Consider the following 11266-nt stretch of genomic DNA (forward strand, 5'->3'; position numbering starts at 1 on the left):
CTCTCTTTCCCCTTAGGTTTGCTCTGATTGATCAGTGACAGCAGCCAAAGGAAGCGTTTTCTCACTTGGGGTGTGCAAGTGAAGCATCAGAGACACAGGAGAACCTGTGGATGCAAATCTTCCAAGTGAAGGTGTTGCTCTTCCTCACTTGTTTTGTCTAATACACTTATCCCAAAGCCCACAACAGCATCTGGTTATGGCCTCTTTAGTGATGCCACCTCCAGGCTGTCCCAAATAAGCATCAGTGTTGTCACATGTACAGGTTTGCAGTGCTGGAAGGACTGGTCAGAGAAGAGAGGGTGCTGGAGATCCAGCTTCTGGATTTTATCAACTGGAGGAGAAATACCAGCAGCCAGGCTGAGGGAGAGGATCCCAGGACACCTGCCTGGCCAGGGCCAGGCTCTAGGCATGCCACTATTCCCTGCTTCCTTGACTTCCAGTCTGTTCTTCACAGTGCATCATGATTTGCTCTCACAGAGAGGTGTGAAATTATCCCTCCCAATCTGGCTGGTTAATATCTGGGAGAACCCTGAGAGATAATTCAAAAGGACGGGGCTTGGAGCAACTTGGTCTAGTGGAAGGTGTCCCTGCCCATAGCGGAGAAGTAGAATGAGATGGGCTTTAAGGTCCCTTCCAACCCAAACCACTCTGTGAGTCTGCACTGGGAGTGCTATGGACTCTCTGGAGGGACAAGAGGCCTTGCAGAGGGACCTGGATAGATGCCCCATCAGGCAATTGCCAGTGGCACAGAATTACTAAATCCAAGTGCTGGATTCTGCGCCCAGGGTGGAGCAACGCCGAGCACAAGTGTAAGCTGGGAGAGGAGCGGCTGGGAGCAGCCCTGCTGAAAGGATCTGGGGGTGCTGGCTGGCAGCAGCTCAGTAGGAACCGTCGCCAGGAGGGCAAATGGCATCCTGGGGGCACTGGACACAGCGTGGCCAACGGGTCAGGAGAGGGGATGGTCCGGCTGTGCCCAGCAGTGGCACGGCCTCACCCACAGCGCTCCAGCGTTAAAGATGATGGGAAGGTGCTTGAGTGTGTCCAGGAGAGGAGAACCACGCTGGTGCTGGGGCTGGAAGGCGTGTCCTGGGAGGAGGCTGAGGGCTCTGGGTTTGTCTGGTTTGGAGAGAAGGAGGCTGAGGGACAGCCTTATCCCCCTCTGCAGCTTCCTGAGGAGGGGGCATGGAGAGGGAAGTGCTGATCTCACGGGAATGCTGATCTCAAAGCAGGGCCAGAGGAGGTTCAGGCCAGACATCAGGAAGTGTTTCTTTAAAGAGAAACTCTTTCTTTCTGTATAATCAAATACTGCACCAGGCTTCCTGGAGAGGTGGTTGATGCCCCAGACTGTCAGTGTCTAAGAGTCATTTGGGCAATGGTGTCACTTTAGGGCAGCCCTGCACTGGTCAGGCAGTTGGACCAGATGGTTGTCGGAGGTCCCTTCCAGCGGAACTGTTCTATTGTAACATGGAGGGTTTTGTTGGTTTTGGGGTTTAGTTTTATTTGCTTCTACAAAGAGATTGTAATTTATGGTTTGTTGTACAATACCACATTGTCACCCTTCTGCTACAGAGGACAGTGAGTCCTTCATCTTCCAGCTTACTTGGTGTTTGCTAGTCATATCCGTGTTTACCGACATATCGTTCTTAACCCGGGCTCTCTTTTATCCACATGAAGCACGTGGTGATTAGAAATAGCTGGGGATTTGCCAAAGGTAAATAGTGTCACTAATCTGACAACCTTTTACAACAGAAGGATGTTTTCTGTCAGCATGAGGAGAGCAGTGGATGTCAGCAACGCCTTTGATGCTCTTTCCCACAATCTTCTCCAGGCTGGACAGGGATTTGAGCTGCCTAGTCTAGTGGAAGGTGTCCCCTGCCCATGGCAGGGGGTTAGAACAAGATGAGCTTCCAACCCAAAGCATCCTGTGATTCCATGTTTCTCCTGGACTGCCTGGGTGGGCTGCGAGACAGGTAATAAGCTGGCTCAGGCTGTGCTCAGAGGGTGCCAACTGCTGGCTTTCACTCAGGTGTACTGGTTTGGGAAGCCTTCCTGGATGGCATGAGAGTAGGAGAGGCGGTGTCTTACACAGAAGCCATCTTCTCCACTACCTGCTTTTCGGTGATGTTGGCTCTTCCACAGAGCAGTGAAATAACTGTTCTATCCAGAGCCTTGTTCTTTGAAGAAAAACCATCCTAAAGAGCGCTTTCTTCAGTTTTAAGGCAGAACACAATCTCTACAAGGCTGCATGCTGTCAGATTGCACTGAGGATGCTGGCTTGGGCTCAGCAATGTGTTGCAACACCCTTCTCAATACAGTTCTAAGATCACACCTCTCTCAGCTTGGCCACATGGATGCTTTTGACAGAAATACCTCCATATGTTGCATGGCCTGGCATTATCTTGTCCTGCTCTCCAGTCTTGTCCATTCAACCCTTTCTCTCCACTATGGCACACTCCCCACCTCTCCCTTCATCCCTCAGGACCAGTCAGAGAGGAGCTGATCATCCTCTTCTGGGGTGAAGTGAGCAATGCCATCATTAGCAAAGAGGGAGAATTTTGTCATGGAAACAGTGGTCAGACATTGGAAGGGGCTGCCCAGGGAGGTTTGGAGTCCCCACTCCTGGAGGTGTTCAAGGAATGCCTGGATGTGGCACTCAGTGCTCTGAGCTGGTCACAAGGTGGGGATTGGTCACAGGCTGAACTCAATGGTCTTGGCGGTCTCTTCCAACCCAAATGCTTCTGGAATTCTGTGGCTCTTTGAAAAGAGAAGTTGGCCTGTGCTGCTTGGGTGTGGGGTGATGCACAAATATGGGAAGTCCGTGATGTCGTTGGAAAAGAAATGTGCAGGATTTGCTTTCTGCCAGGATAGTCTGATGCAGCTCGTTCTTTCCGGATCAGGCTGTTTATATTTTCTGCCCTTTTCCTACACCATTCTTTCTTTTTTCCCCTAAACTACTGACCGTCAGTGTTTAAAATGCAGGCTTTCCACATGAAAGGCTCTTTTTGGGAAGCGGAACTTTCCATACTCCTCTTTTTCAGCCATGTGTGGAGAGGGTGCTCAGAAGGGAGACACACAACTGTTCTGGCAGAGCTCCATTTAACCATCTTCCTTACGTGTGAAGATCCTAAAGCTCCATGTAAGTTTTACTGTTTCACTAAACAGTAGAGCAGTTCCCTGAGGGAATACAAGGGAGGAGTTACTGTAGGGTTATTTTAGAATATCTTTCCTAGACCTTACTTCCGTGCTCTCGGAGATGCTTTCGCATAGTGGTGCACTGTTGTTTATAGGAGGGAGAGACAAGGTGGGTACGTGCACGTGTATTTTTAGAAAGAATCATTGTGACAGGAATTTCTTGTCCAAAATTCCAATTTTTCTGAGGCAGACATAAATACTAGAACGTTGTGGATGTTCCACACTTAGAACCAGTGGTCTTCTGGCACAGTAAGGGCTTGTCTCTCTCTATTGGTTTTGCCTCTCTCTGTACTGTTTATGGTTTATGGCTGGGATAGAGTTAATTTTCTTCACAGTGGCTGGTCTGGATCTGTGTTTGGATCAGCGATGGAAGCACAGGAATGTTGTAGCTGTTGCTGAGTGGTGCTTGCACAGCGTCAAGGTCTTTCCTGCTCCTCACCCTCCCCCATCAGCGAGGAGCTGGGGTGCGCAAGGAGCTGGGAGGGGACACAGCTGACCCCGACTGACCACAGAGGTCTCTCACACCGTAGGACGCCGTGCTCAGCAATAAAAGCTGGGGAGGAAGGAGGAAGGGGGGTATGCCCAAGTCACTGTTACGCATGATGGAGCCCAGCTTTCCTGGGGATGGCTGAACTCCTGCCTGCAGTGGGAAGCAGGGAATGAATTCCTGTTGATTTGCTTGCACGTGCAGGTCTTGCTTTACCTGTTAAACTGCCTTTATCGCAACCCACGAGTTTTTGCACTTCCACCTTCTGATTCTCCCATCCTGCTGCATGGCGCTGACCTCCCCCAGGGCCTGACCCCCAACAGGAAGCAGAGGCAGGATGGAGTGACGAATGCAGCATCCCACCCCAGCTCACTAATCCTGCGTCACCTGGCTGACTTTCCCTGCCCCGGTCTCCGAGCAGCCCACCCCCACATGAAGACAAGTACTCGTGCCTGGCACTATTTATTTTTTTTGGCGTAACCAAAGCTGATGATTCGTGTACAACACCCCAGGAGAGAGCAATGAATCAATTGTAAAAGTGTAAAAAATGGGCTTTTGTGATCCGTGGGCTCTAGCAGCTCCTGAGCGAGAAATGGCACAGCTGACGTGTGTAATGTAACAGGAGAAAGAGGTCGCTGAAATGTGCCCCCCCTGCCAGCAGCAGCTGGTGCTATGCCAAGAGTAACCCTAGAAATTCTCCATAAAAGAGCACATTGACTCAGGTTCTACCAAGAAACTCAAGAAAAGCAACCCTACACCTTGCTAATCTCTGCATCTTGGTAAGCACTGGATTTGGGGCTGCTCTGGGGAAGCTGTGATTTAAAAAGAAATGCTGTGTATTTGGGTGCTCTGGAAATGTAGCAACGTAGGTGAAGGATCCCAGAGTGCTGAGGATTTGGCTGTTGGTGAGGCACGTTGGGCCAACAGCATACGAGGTTTAGAAAGGTGGCACTGTGTGTGGAGAGGGAAAGGAGACCACCAGGAGGTGCACGGACCGTGGCATGGCTGTAAAAGATCAAAAGCAGCAACTCAATCCCCCCTAAATCCAGGCTGGGAGGTGTGGGTACACTTTTTGTTGCCCAAATGAGGAGAGCATTGGCTTCATCCTGGTATGGGGAGCAGGGAGATGACCCCACCTCCAGACCTGCAGGACAAATTCTGCTCTCCCAGGGTGAACTGCAACCATCAAACCCCATTTGTGAAGTGCTGGTGTACAGCAGCCTCAGTGGAATCTAAAATTCCTGCATAATACGAGTTGTAACAGTTGTTAATAACACCAGAGACAAAGCATAAAATAATGCCCCTTTAGGGGCAAGAGTTCTCCCTCCCAAGGCCTGGATACAGCCAAGTCTGTTAAGCTCTTAACCTCCAGCTACAGTAATTGCATTTTTACCAAAAAGTTTGAAGTCTAAATGTTTTAAGAGGAATTTTCCGTAGGTGAACTCCATTCCTGTTTGGCTGCTGTCCGTAATTTGCTCTTGCCAAATGTATCTGGCAGGGAATTCCTGTCCTTACCCACTGAGCAAGAAGCAGAGAAGAGGGACAGCAGGCACTGACCGTGGCCCCTGGTGATGTGATATTGTGCAGGATGACGAAGGTTCAATGCCCTCCACCAGCCCCCTGCCCGGATCCTGCCTGGATCCCGCCCCCAGCGCCTCCCTCCTGCAGCCAGGAGAGAAAGGGATCCCCACTAAGGAATCCCTGTTAAACCTTTCCTTCCCAGCAAAGCTGCTGCAAATGCCATGTCCCGAGGCACCTTTTTACCTGTGTCCTGCCATACCAGCGCTTTTCATGGCTTATTAATTAACTCCCACCCACTTCTGGGAACACCTGGCCACTCCCTTTGTCCTCACCTATCCCAGCCCTTTATAGCAGTGAAGGGATGCTAGAAATAGAGACGTGGCCACGAAGAAAGAGCCAGAGGAGACAAACAGGCACTGGAGTCGATTTGCAAAGGAGATACTTCTCAGCTCGCAGCAGCATGAAAAGCCCTGGGTGCACTCCAAGGTAAGGGCAAAGGGAGCTGAGTGCTCAGGGTGCTGAATTAAAACTTGCTTTGCAAGAAGGTCTGGTTCAAGTAATCCCTGGAAGTTGTTAATAACCTATGGAGGTAGTTACAATTTGCTCCAGGGAAGGGATTCATTTTGCCATTAATGTTTCTTGCCTATGTTCCAGATATCTTAATTTAAAAGAACCTTGTTAGTTTGATGCCAATGTCTGTTATTTTCGGCTTAAGCCAATGGAACAAGAAGGGGGTCCCAAGCCTTAAAGCATCCATAGCTGTACCTCTAGGAGAGGTAGTTTTCCCTGTTTTCTTCCCAAAGGGGAGATAGCACAGGCTGGAAAGGCAAGTGGAACCTCTGGCACCAGCCCTGCCAAGTGCTCCATGGGGGTTTTGGCTTCTTAGAGTTTTGTGTCTTAGCAGTCAACTCCCAAGTGCTTCTCAAAGGTCTCCCAGGCTCGCTCAGGTAACTTCAGCACAACATTCAAGTTGAGGCTTTCTCTCTTGAGCTTTGCTTTGCCAGATCTTAGAGGTCTTTTCCAGCCTAAGCAATTTGATGATGCTGTTGAGGTCAGAGACTTGCAGTGTTGTGACAAAGGGGGGGGTGTGATGCTAAGGGAACACAGCTTAAGGCTCTCACAGAGATGTGCCAGGGTGGTGGGTGCCTAGCAGGGGTGAAACCTCTGCAGGTTTGCAGACACAGAATCAGAATATTCTGAGCTGGAAGGGATCCACAGGGATCATCGAGTGCAACTTCTGGTCCTGCACAGGACAACCCCAAATATCACACCAAGTGTGTGATAACATTGTCCAGATGCTTCTTGAAATTCTCATAATTTCCATGACATGTATTTGAAGCATAGAGAGCCTGAAATGTAATCGTTGTTCTCAGCAGACTTTCAAGCAGACTTACTCATTCTGGAATGAGTACTGGAAGCAAGGTCTGGTAGCAAATCCCACATTGGCCCTGTGCTGCTGTCTGGGAGAGCAGTCACACTGTGTTCAAAACAGGGTGTGTGTGCTCCAGGTGAAGATCCTACACGCTTTCGATCAGTAAAAACCCTGAAACATTTCAAGAGCTCATTTGTTTCCAAGCACAAGATCTGCAGATCTTGCAGAAATGATGGAAGCTTGTTGTAAGAGGAGGGAAAGGTGCTCAGTTTGCTCCGTGAGAGGTTTGTTTGTTCAGCCCCCTTATTCCCACAGTGTGTGTGTGGATGTCACGCTGGAGCCAGTGACAGCTCTGCAAGTACAACTGTGGGTGGCTGAGCCCAGGGGGTGATGGGGACAGGACCCCTGCAGTGGTCAGGCACAGGACTCCATGAGTGCACTGACCTACACCCTGCGTACCTGCAACCCTCCTCTGCTCCCCCCAGTCTCCTTTTTCCCACACTCCTCCCTGGGGATCTCCTCAATCCCTGCCCTTGGCTCTTCCCCTGGACACCTTCCTCACTCACCTTTGCTGGGCTGAGGTGCAGCAGAGTTCCTTCCATGTCACCACTCCCTGCCTGCTCCCTGGGCTGGAAGGCAGATATCCTTCCATCCCTCCATCCATCCCTCCATCCATCCCTCCATCCATCCCTCCATCCATCCCTCCATCCATCCCTCCATCCCAGGCACAGGGACAAGCACCATGCCATGACAATGCATTGTTTGTCACCCCTGGGACAAGAAGCCTGCCATTTCTGCATGGAGACTGGCACCTCCATGGACCATGTCCTGCAGAGATCAGTCACTCTTGCTTCTTAAAACTGGCCATGCCAGGCAGTAACCATAGGTTTGGCCTGGCTAATTCAAACCTTCATTGCTCCCTGTGTCTCCACGGACAAAATCTGCCTCTTTGGTTTGGGGCACATCCAGACAAAATGGGTCTACAGGGAGCATTCAGTTAGGCTGGAGATGAGCTCGGTGTGCTGAACGTGTCTGAGTATTTGGAGGCAGAATGGCACTGTGTAATCCTTTATTTGAGTAAACAACTATTAAAATATTGTGGGATGCCTTGAGGTGATAAGATGGAGAGGTCTACAGAGCCTGTCTTCTTGCAGCAGCAGGGATTGATAGTTCTTCCAGAGCATATTGTGATCCGCATCTGCCTTCAGGATGGTATTGGGTGTATGTGATTTGTTTGCCCCGTAATACATCACTCAGAGTTGCCATTTTGGGAACACTAAAGAAATAAATAAATGGACTGTTACTGCACCCATTACACTCGACAGAAAAGGTGCAGCAGGAGGATGTCAGCTTAGGAAGGACCTCCAGGCAGGCAGGGTGATGTGCTTTGGAAAACCATCACACCAATGGCAGCTTCAGTTTAAATGAAAGACCAAGGAGATTGGCGGGGTCTGCATGTGGCCTGCTCGCTGCCCATGGGCTCCTCTGCCTTTCTTCTCCCATCTCATCTCCAAGGACCAGGGATTGTCCCACTCCCATCCCCCTAACAGGCCTGGGGCCAAAAAATTAGGAAATCCTGGTGAAGTCTTGCCTGCAGGTCTGTCTTGAAACTCTTCATGCAGAAGCTGTGCTGCAAATTCCTGTCTGAGGTTGGTTCCATCTGTGGCTGAGGGTCTTCCCTGGCTTTGGGAAGGGCTCTTGGAGGAAGGCTTGAAGGCTTGCTTGCTTTCTTTGGAGAGTGGAAACCACAGGTGTGACTATACCATACTGTAAATTGGGATTATATCTTCTCAAAACAGTGTAAAGCCTGAGCCAGATCTGCTGTGTTTTGGGCATTCTGCAAACATGGAATTCACCCAGAGTTAAAAATCTTCTACGATGAGAGAAATCAGATCAAACTTTGTGGTGAAAAATTCCTTTTTTGGTGGGCATCAAACCTTCAAAAGATCCTCTCTGTGTCCCAGCTGGAGTGCACTGCTGATGACCATGGTACCATAGGATGGTTTGAGATGTTAAAAACCATCCCATTCCAACCCCCAGCCATGTGCAGGGACACCTGGATACATCATGGTTGCTTAATTAGTGCTAGAAAAGACTCCCACCTCATTATTATCCAGCCCTCCCATTTGAAAGGGGAGTGTAATAAATCCATTACAGGTGCTGTTGGGTAATTTGATTTTCTGTCCTGAAAAATCGTATTTATATTGAAAAACAACCTCAGTTTAGTGGGTTTTTTCCAATCCTCATCTTCTGCAGTGATGTGATTACCGGAGCTGCTCAGGTTTCTCACCAGGGAAGTCTTTATAACCCTACAAAGGGCTCGTTTTCTGGTGAATAATCTAGGAGTTTGAATAGTGAATAAGCTCTAAAGCCCCAGAAAACCAAAAGAAAAGCAAAACAAAAGGCAGCCAAGCAGAGCAGGAGGCTGTGGGAGGAGCTGAGGCTCTGTCTGAAGCACACTGTGTCTTGCCAAAGGCCAAAATTAGGAGAGTAATAGTGAAAGTGCAATTTCTCACTGTCTTGCCTCTAATGCCAGAGCTGCTGACACAGTTTGGGGGCCAAAGGTGGCTGCCACCACTGAGATGTAAAACTGTGCTCACAGTGATGAAAGTTCCCAAGGGCAAGATGCAAAATGTGGTGGTTTGGGGAAGGACTATGGGATAAAAATTCACTGAAACTCTTCTTTTTTTGCAGGCATGTCAGATGTCTCATCATTTTCAGCCTCTGCCTCGGACTTTCCTGCCTCTCAGGATTCTTCCATATGAAGAATGAGAATTACAGGTAAGTGAGGCAGAAGCAAGGTTGCAGAGCTTCGTGTGTGTGGAGCAGCCAGGATGTGACCTCTGACACCTGATTTATCTATCATGAGACTTGGGCTAATGCTTGAAGGGTGGTGGCCCAAAACCAGGTCCTAGTTTGGACCATAGTTTGTCCTAGTTTGGATGTGGTCCATGTTTGGGGAAGGAATTGAATTAGCCAAAGCACAGCCTCTTTGGGACAAAATCAGCAGTGTGGGAAAAAAAAGGGGATTGAGCTGGAGTCTTTGGTAAGTGAGAATCTGGAGAAGGGGAAAACTGTCTGACATCCACACTGGAGGGTTGGGGCTGGTTTGGATGCAGCCTTGGACCAGCCTGTGGTATCAGAGGAGCACCTGGGTTTGGCTTTGCCAGGTCTCAGAGATGGAGTGCAGCACCAAAGAGTCTCTTTGCCCCATCTGTCGTCTTCCTGCAGCATCTCAAAGAGCCACGAGGAGCTGCTGATCCCTGCCATGCCATGCCATGCCAAGACAAACGTCATGTTCCTCAAGACCCACAAGACAGCCAGCAGCACTGTGCTCAACATCATGTTCAGGTTTGCAGAGAGATACAACCTCACTGTCGCCCTCCCTGCTGACCAACTCTTCCACCTGGGATACCCGAGGACTTTCCTGGCCCACTTTGTGGAGGGTTTTGAAGCCATAGGCCAAAATTACAACATCATGTGCAACCACCTGCGGTTTAACCCCTTGGAGGTAAGAAAGAGCCATGACGCCTGCGGAGAAACCTGGTTGAGACAGCAGGACTAACCTCTTCTCCCTCCCACAAATAGGTAAAAAAGGTGATGGCAGCCAACACCTTCTACTTCTCCATCCTGAGGAACCCCATTCCTCTGCTGGAATCTTCCTACATCTACTACAAGAACAATGTGCCTGCCTTCAGGAGCTCCAAGAACGTGAACGAGTTCCTGGCATCACCCACAAAGTACTACCACCCAGCGGATTACAGGGAAAGCATCTACGCCAGGAATATCATGTGGTTTGACTTCGGCTACGATAACAACGCGGAGGATGACGCAAAGTACACCCAGGCCGTCCTGGAGGAGATTGAGCAGAACTTCCACCTCATCTTGATAGCAGACTACTTTGATGAGTCCATGATCCTCTTGAAGCATGCTTTGTGCTGGGATCTGGATGACGTGATTTACTTCAAGCTCAATTCCAGAAGCCAGGACACTGTCCAGACATTGACTCCAGAAAGTGAGGAGCAGATAAAAGCGTGGTGCTCGCTGGACTGGAAGCTCTACCTGCACTTCAACCAGAGCTTCTGGAGGAGAATTGAGGAGACCATAGGGCTCGAGGTGCTGGAAAAGGAGGTGGGTCACCTGCGGACCAGACAGAAGGAGCTCGTGGAGACCTGTCTCTCAGAGCAGGAGGCAGTGAGGAAGGATCACATCAAAAACAAAGGTCTCCTGCCTTTCCAGTCAGGGGCTGCAAATATCCTGGGTTACAACCTCAAACAAGACTTGGACAACAGGACTCTGAGGATGTGCCAGAAAATGGTCATGCCAGAGCTCCAGTACACGTCCTACCTTTACACTGTCCAACACCCGCACAAGAAGAGGAAGGAGCTGGGATTGCCATTGCTGTGGACCAGCCTCCAGGAGAAGATGGCGCTCCCAGTGCCCAACTAGGACATGTGGCAACCTGTGTAGCTTCCCACCACTTGGCATCACCCCTTGTCTGACACGTAACTGACCCACAGGACTCTTGTGTGTTTGGGGACCTTAAGCCAAAGGATTTGCATTGGCTGGATCCTGGGTGATCCTGCCTGCCTGCTCCCTGCTGGAGAGAGCCAGGCTGGCTGCAGCTGTCTAGACATTCCAGCCTCTTAATCATTAATCATGAGCATGATCATTTGCCTTCATTTGATTTTATT

General features: G+C 49.8%; 1 protein-coding gene across 4 annotated transcripts; it reads left to right on the top strand.

The window, feature by feature from the left end:
- Nucleotides 1-43: 43 nt before the first annotated feature.
- On the top strand, nucleotides 44-11241 carry GAL3ST2 (galactose-3-O-sulfotransferase 2). Of its 4 annotated transcripts, none has more exons than XM_032119338.1 (4): nucleotides 44-131; nucleotides 9267-9353; nucleotides 9804-10083; nucleotides 10161-11241. In XM_032119338.1, exons 2-4 carry the CDS (start codon nucleotides 9334-9336, stop codon nucleotides 11019-11021), a joined length of 1161 nt encoding a protein of 386 aa, XP_031975229.1. In that variant the 5' UTR covers nucleotides 44-131; nucleotides 9267-9333; the 3' UTR covers nucleotides 11022-11241. The 4 variants fall into 4 exon arrangements, with proteins under 4 accessions (XP_031975229.1, XP_031975226.1, XP_031975228.1 ...); XM_032119335.1 differs by having other exon boundaries at nucleotides 89-5686; XM_032119337.1 differs by having other exon boundaries at nucleotides 89-4458.
- The last annotated feature ends 25 nt before the right edge of the window (nucleotides 11242-11266 follow it).

The sequence above is a fragment of the Corvus moneduloides genome, chromosome 10, assembly GCF_009650955.1.
Source record: "Corvus moneduloides isolate bCorMon1 chromosome 10, bCorMon1.pri, whole genome shotgun sequence".
Classification (NCBI taxonomy): domain Eukaryota; kingdom Metazoa; phylum Chordata; class Aves; order Passeriformes; family Corvidae; genus Corvus; species Corvus moneduloides.

What these genes read in the sequence shown, in the direction of transcription:
- GAL3ST2 (XM_032119335.1), top strand. Translation starts at nt 5,562, where the DNA reads ATGCTAGAAATAGAGACGTGGCCACGAAGAAAGAGCCAGAGGAGACAA. An exon ending in ATGAAGAATGAGAATTACAG is followed by an intron (nt 9,354 to 9,803) that starts GTAAGTGAGGCA and finishes GTCTTCCTGCAG; the next exon opens with CATCTCAAAGAGCCACGAGG. An exon ending in TGCGGTTTAACCCCTTGGAG is followed by an intron (nt 10,084 to 10,160) that starts GTAAGAAAGAGC and finishes TCCCACAAATAG; the next exon opens with GTAAAAAAGGTGATGGCAGC.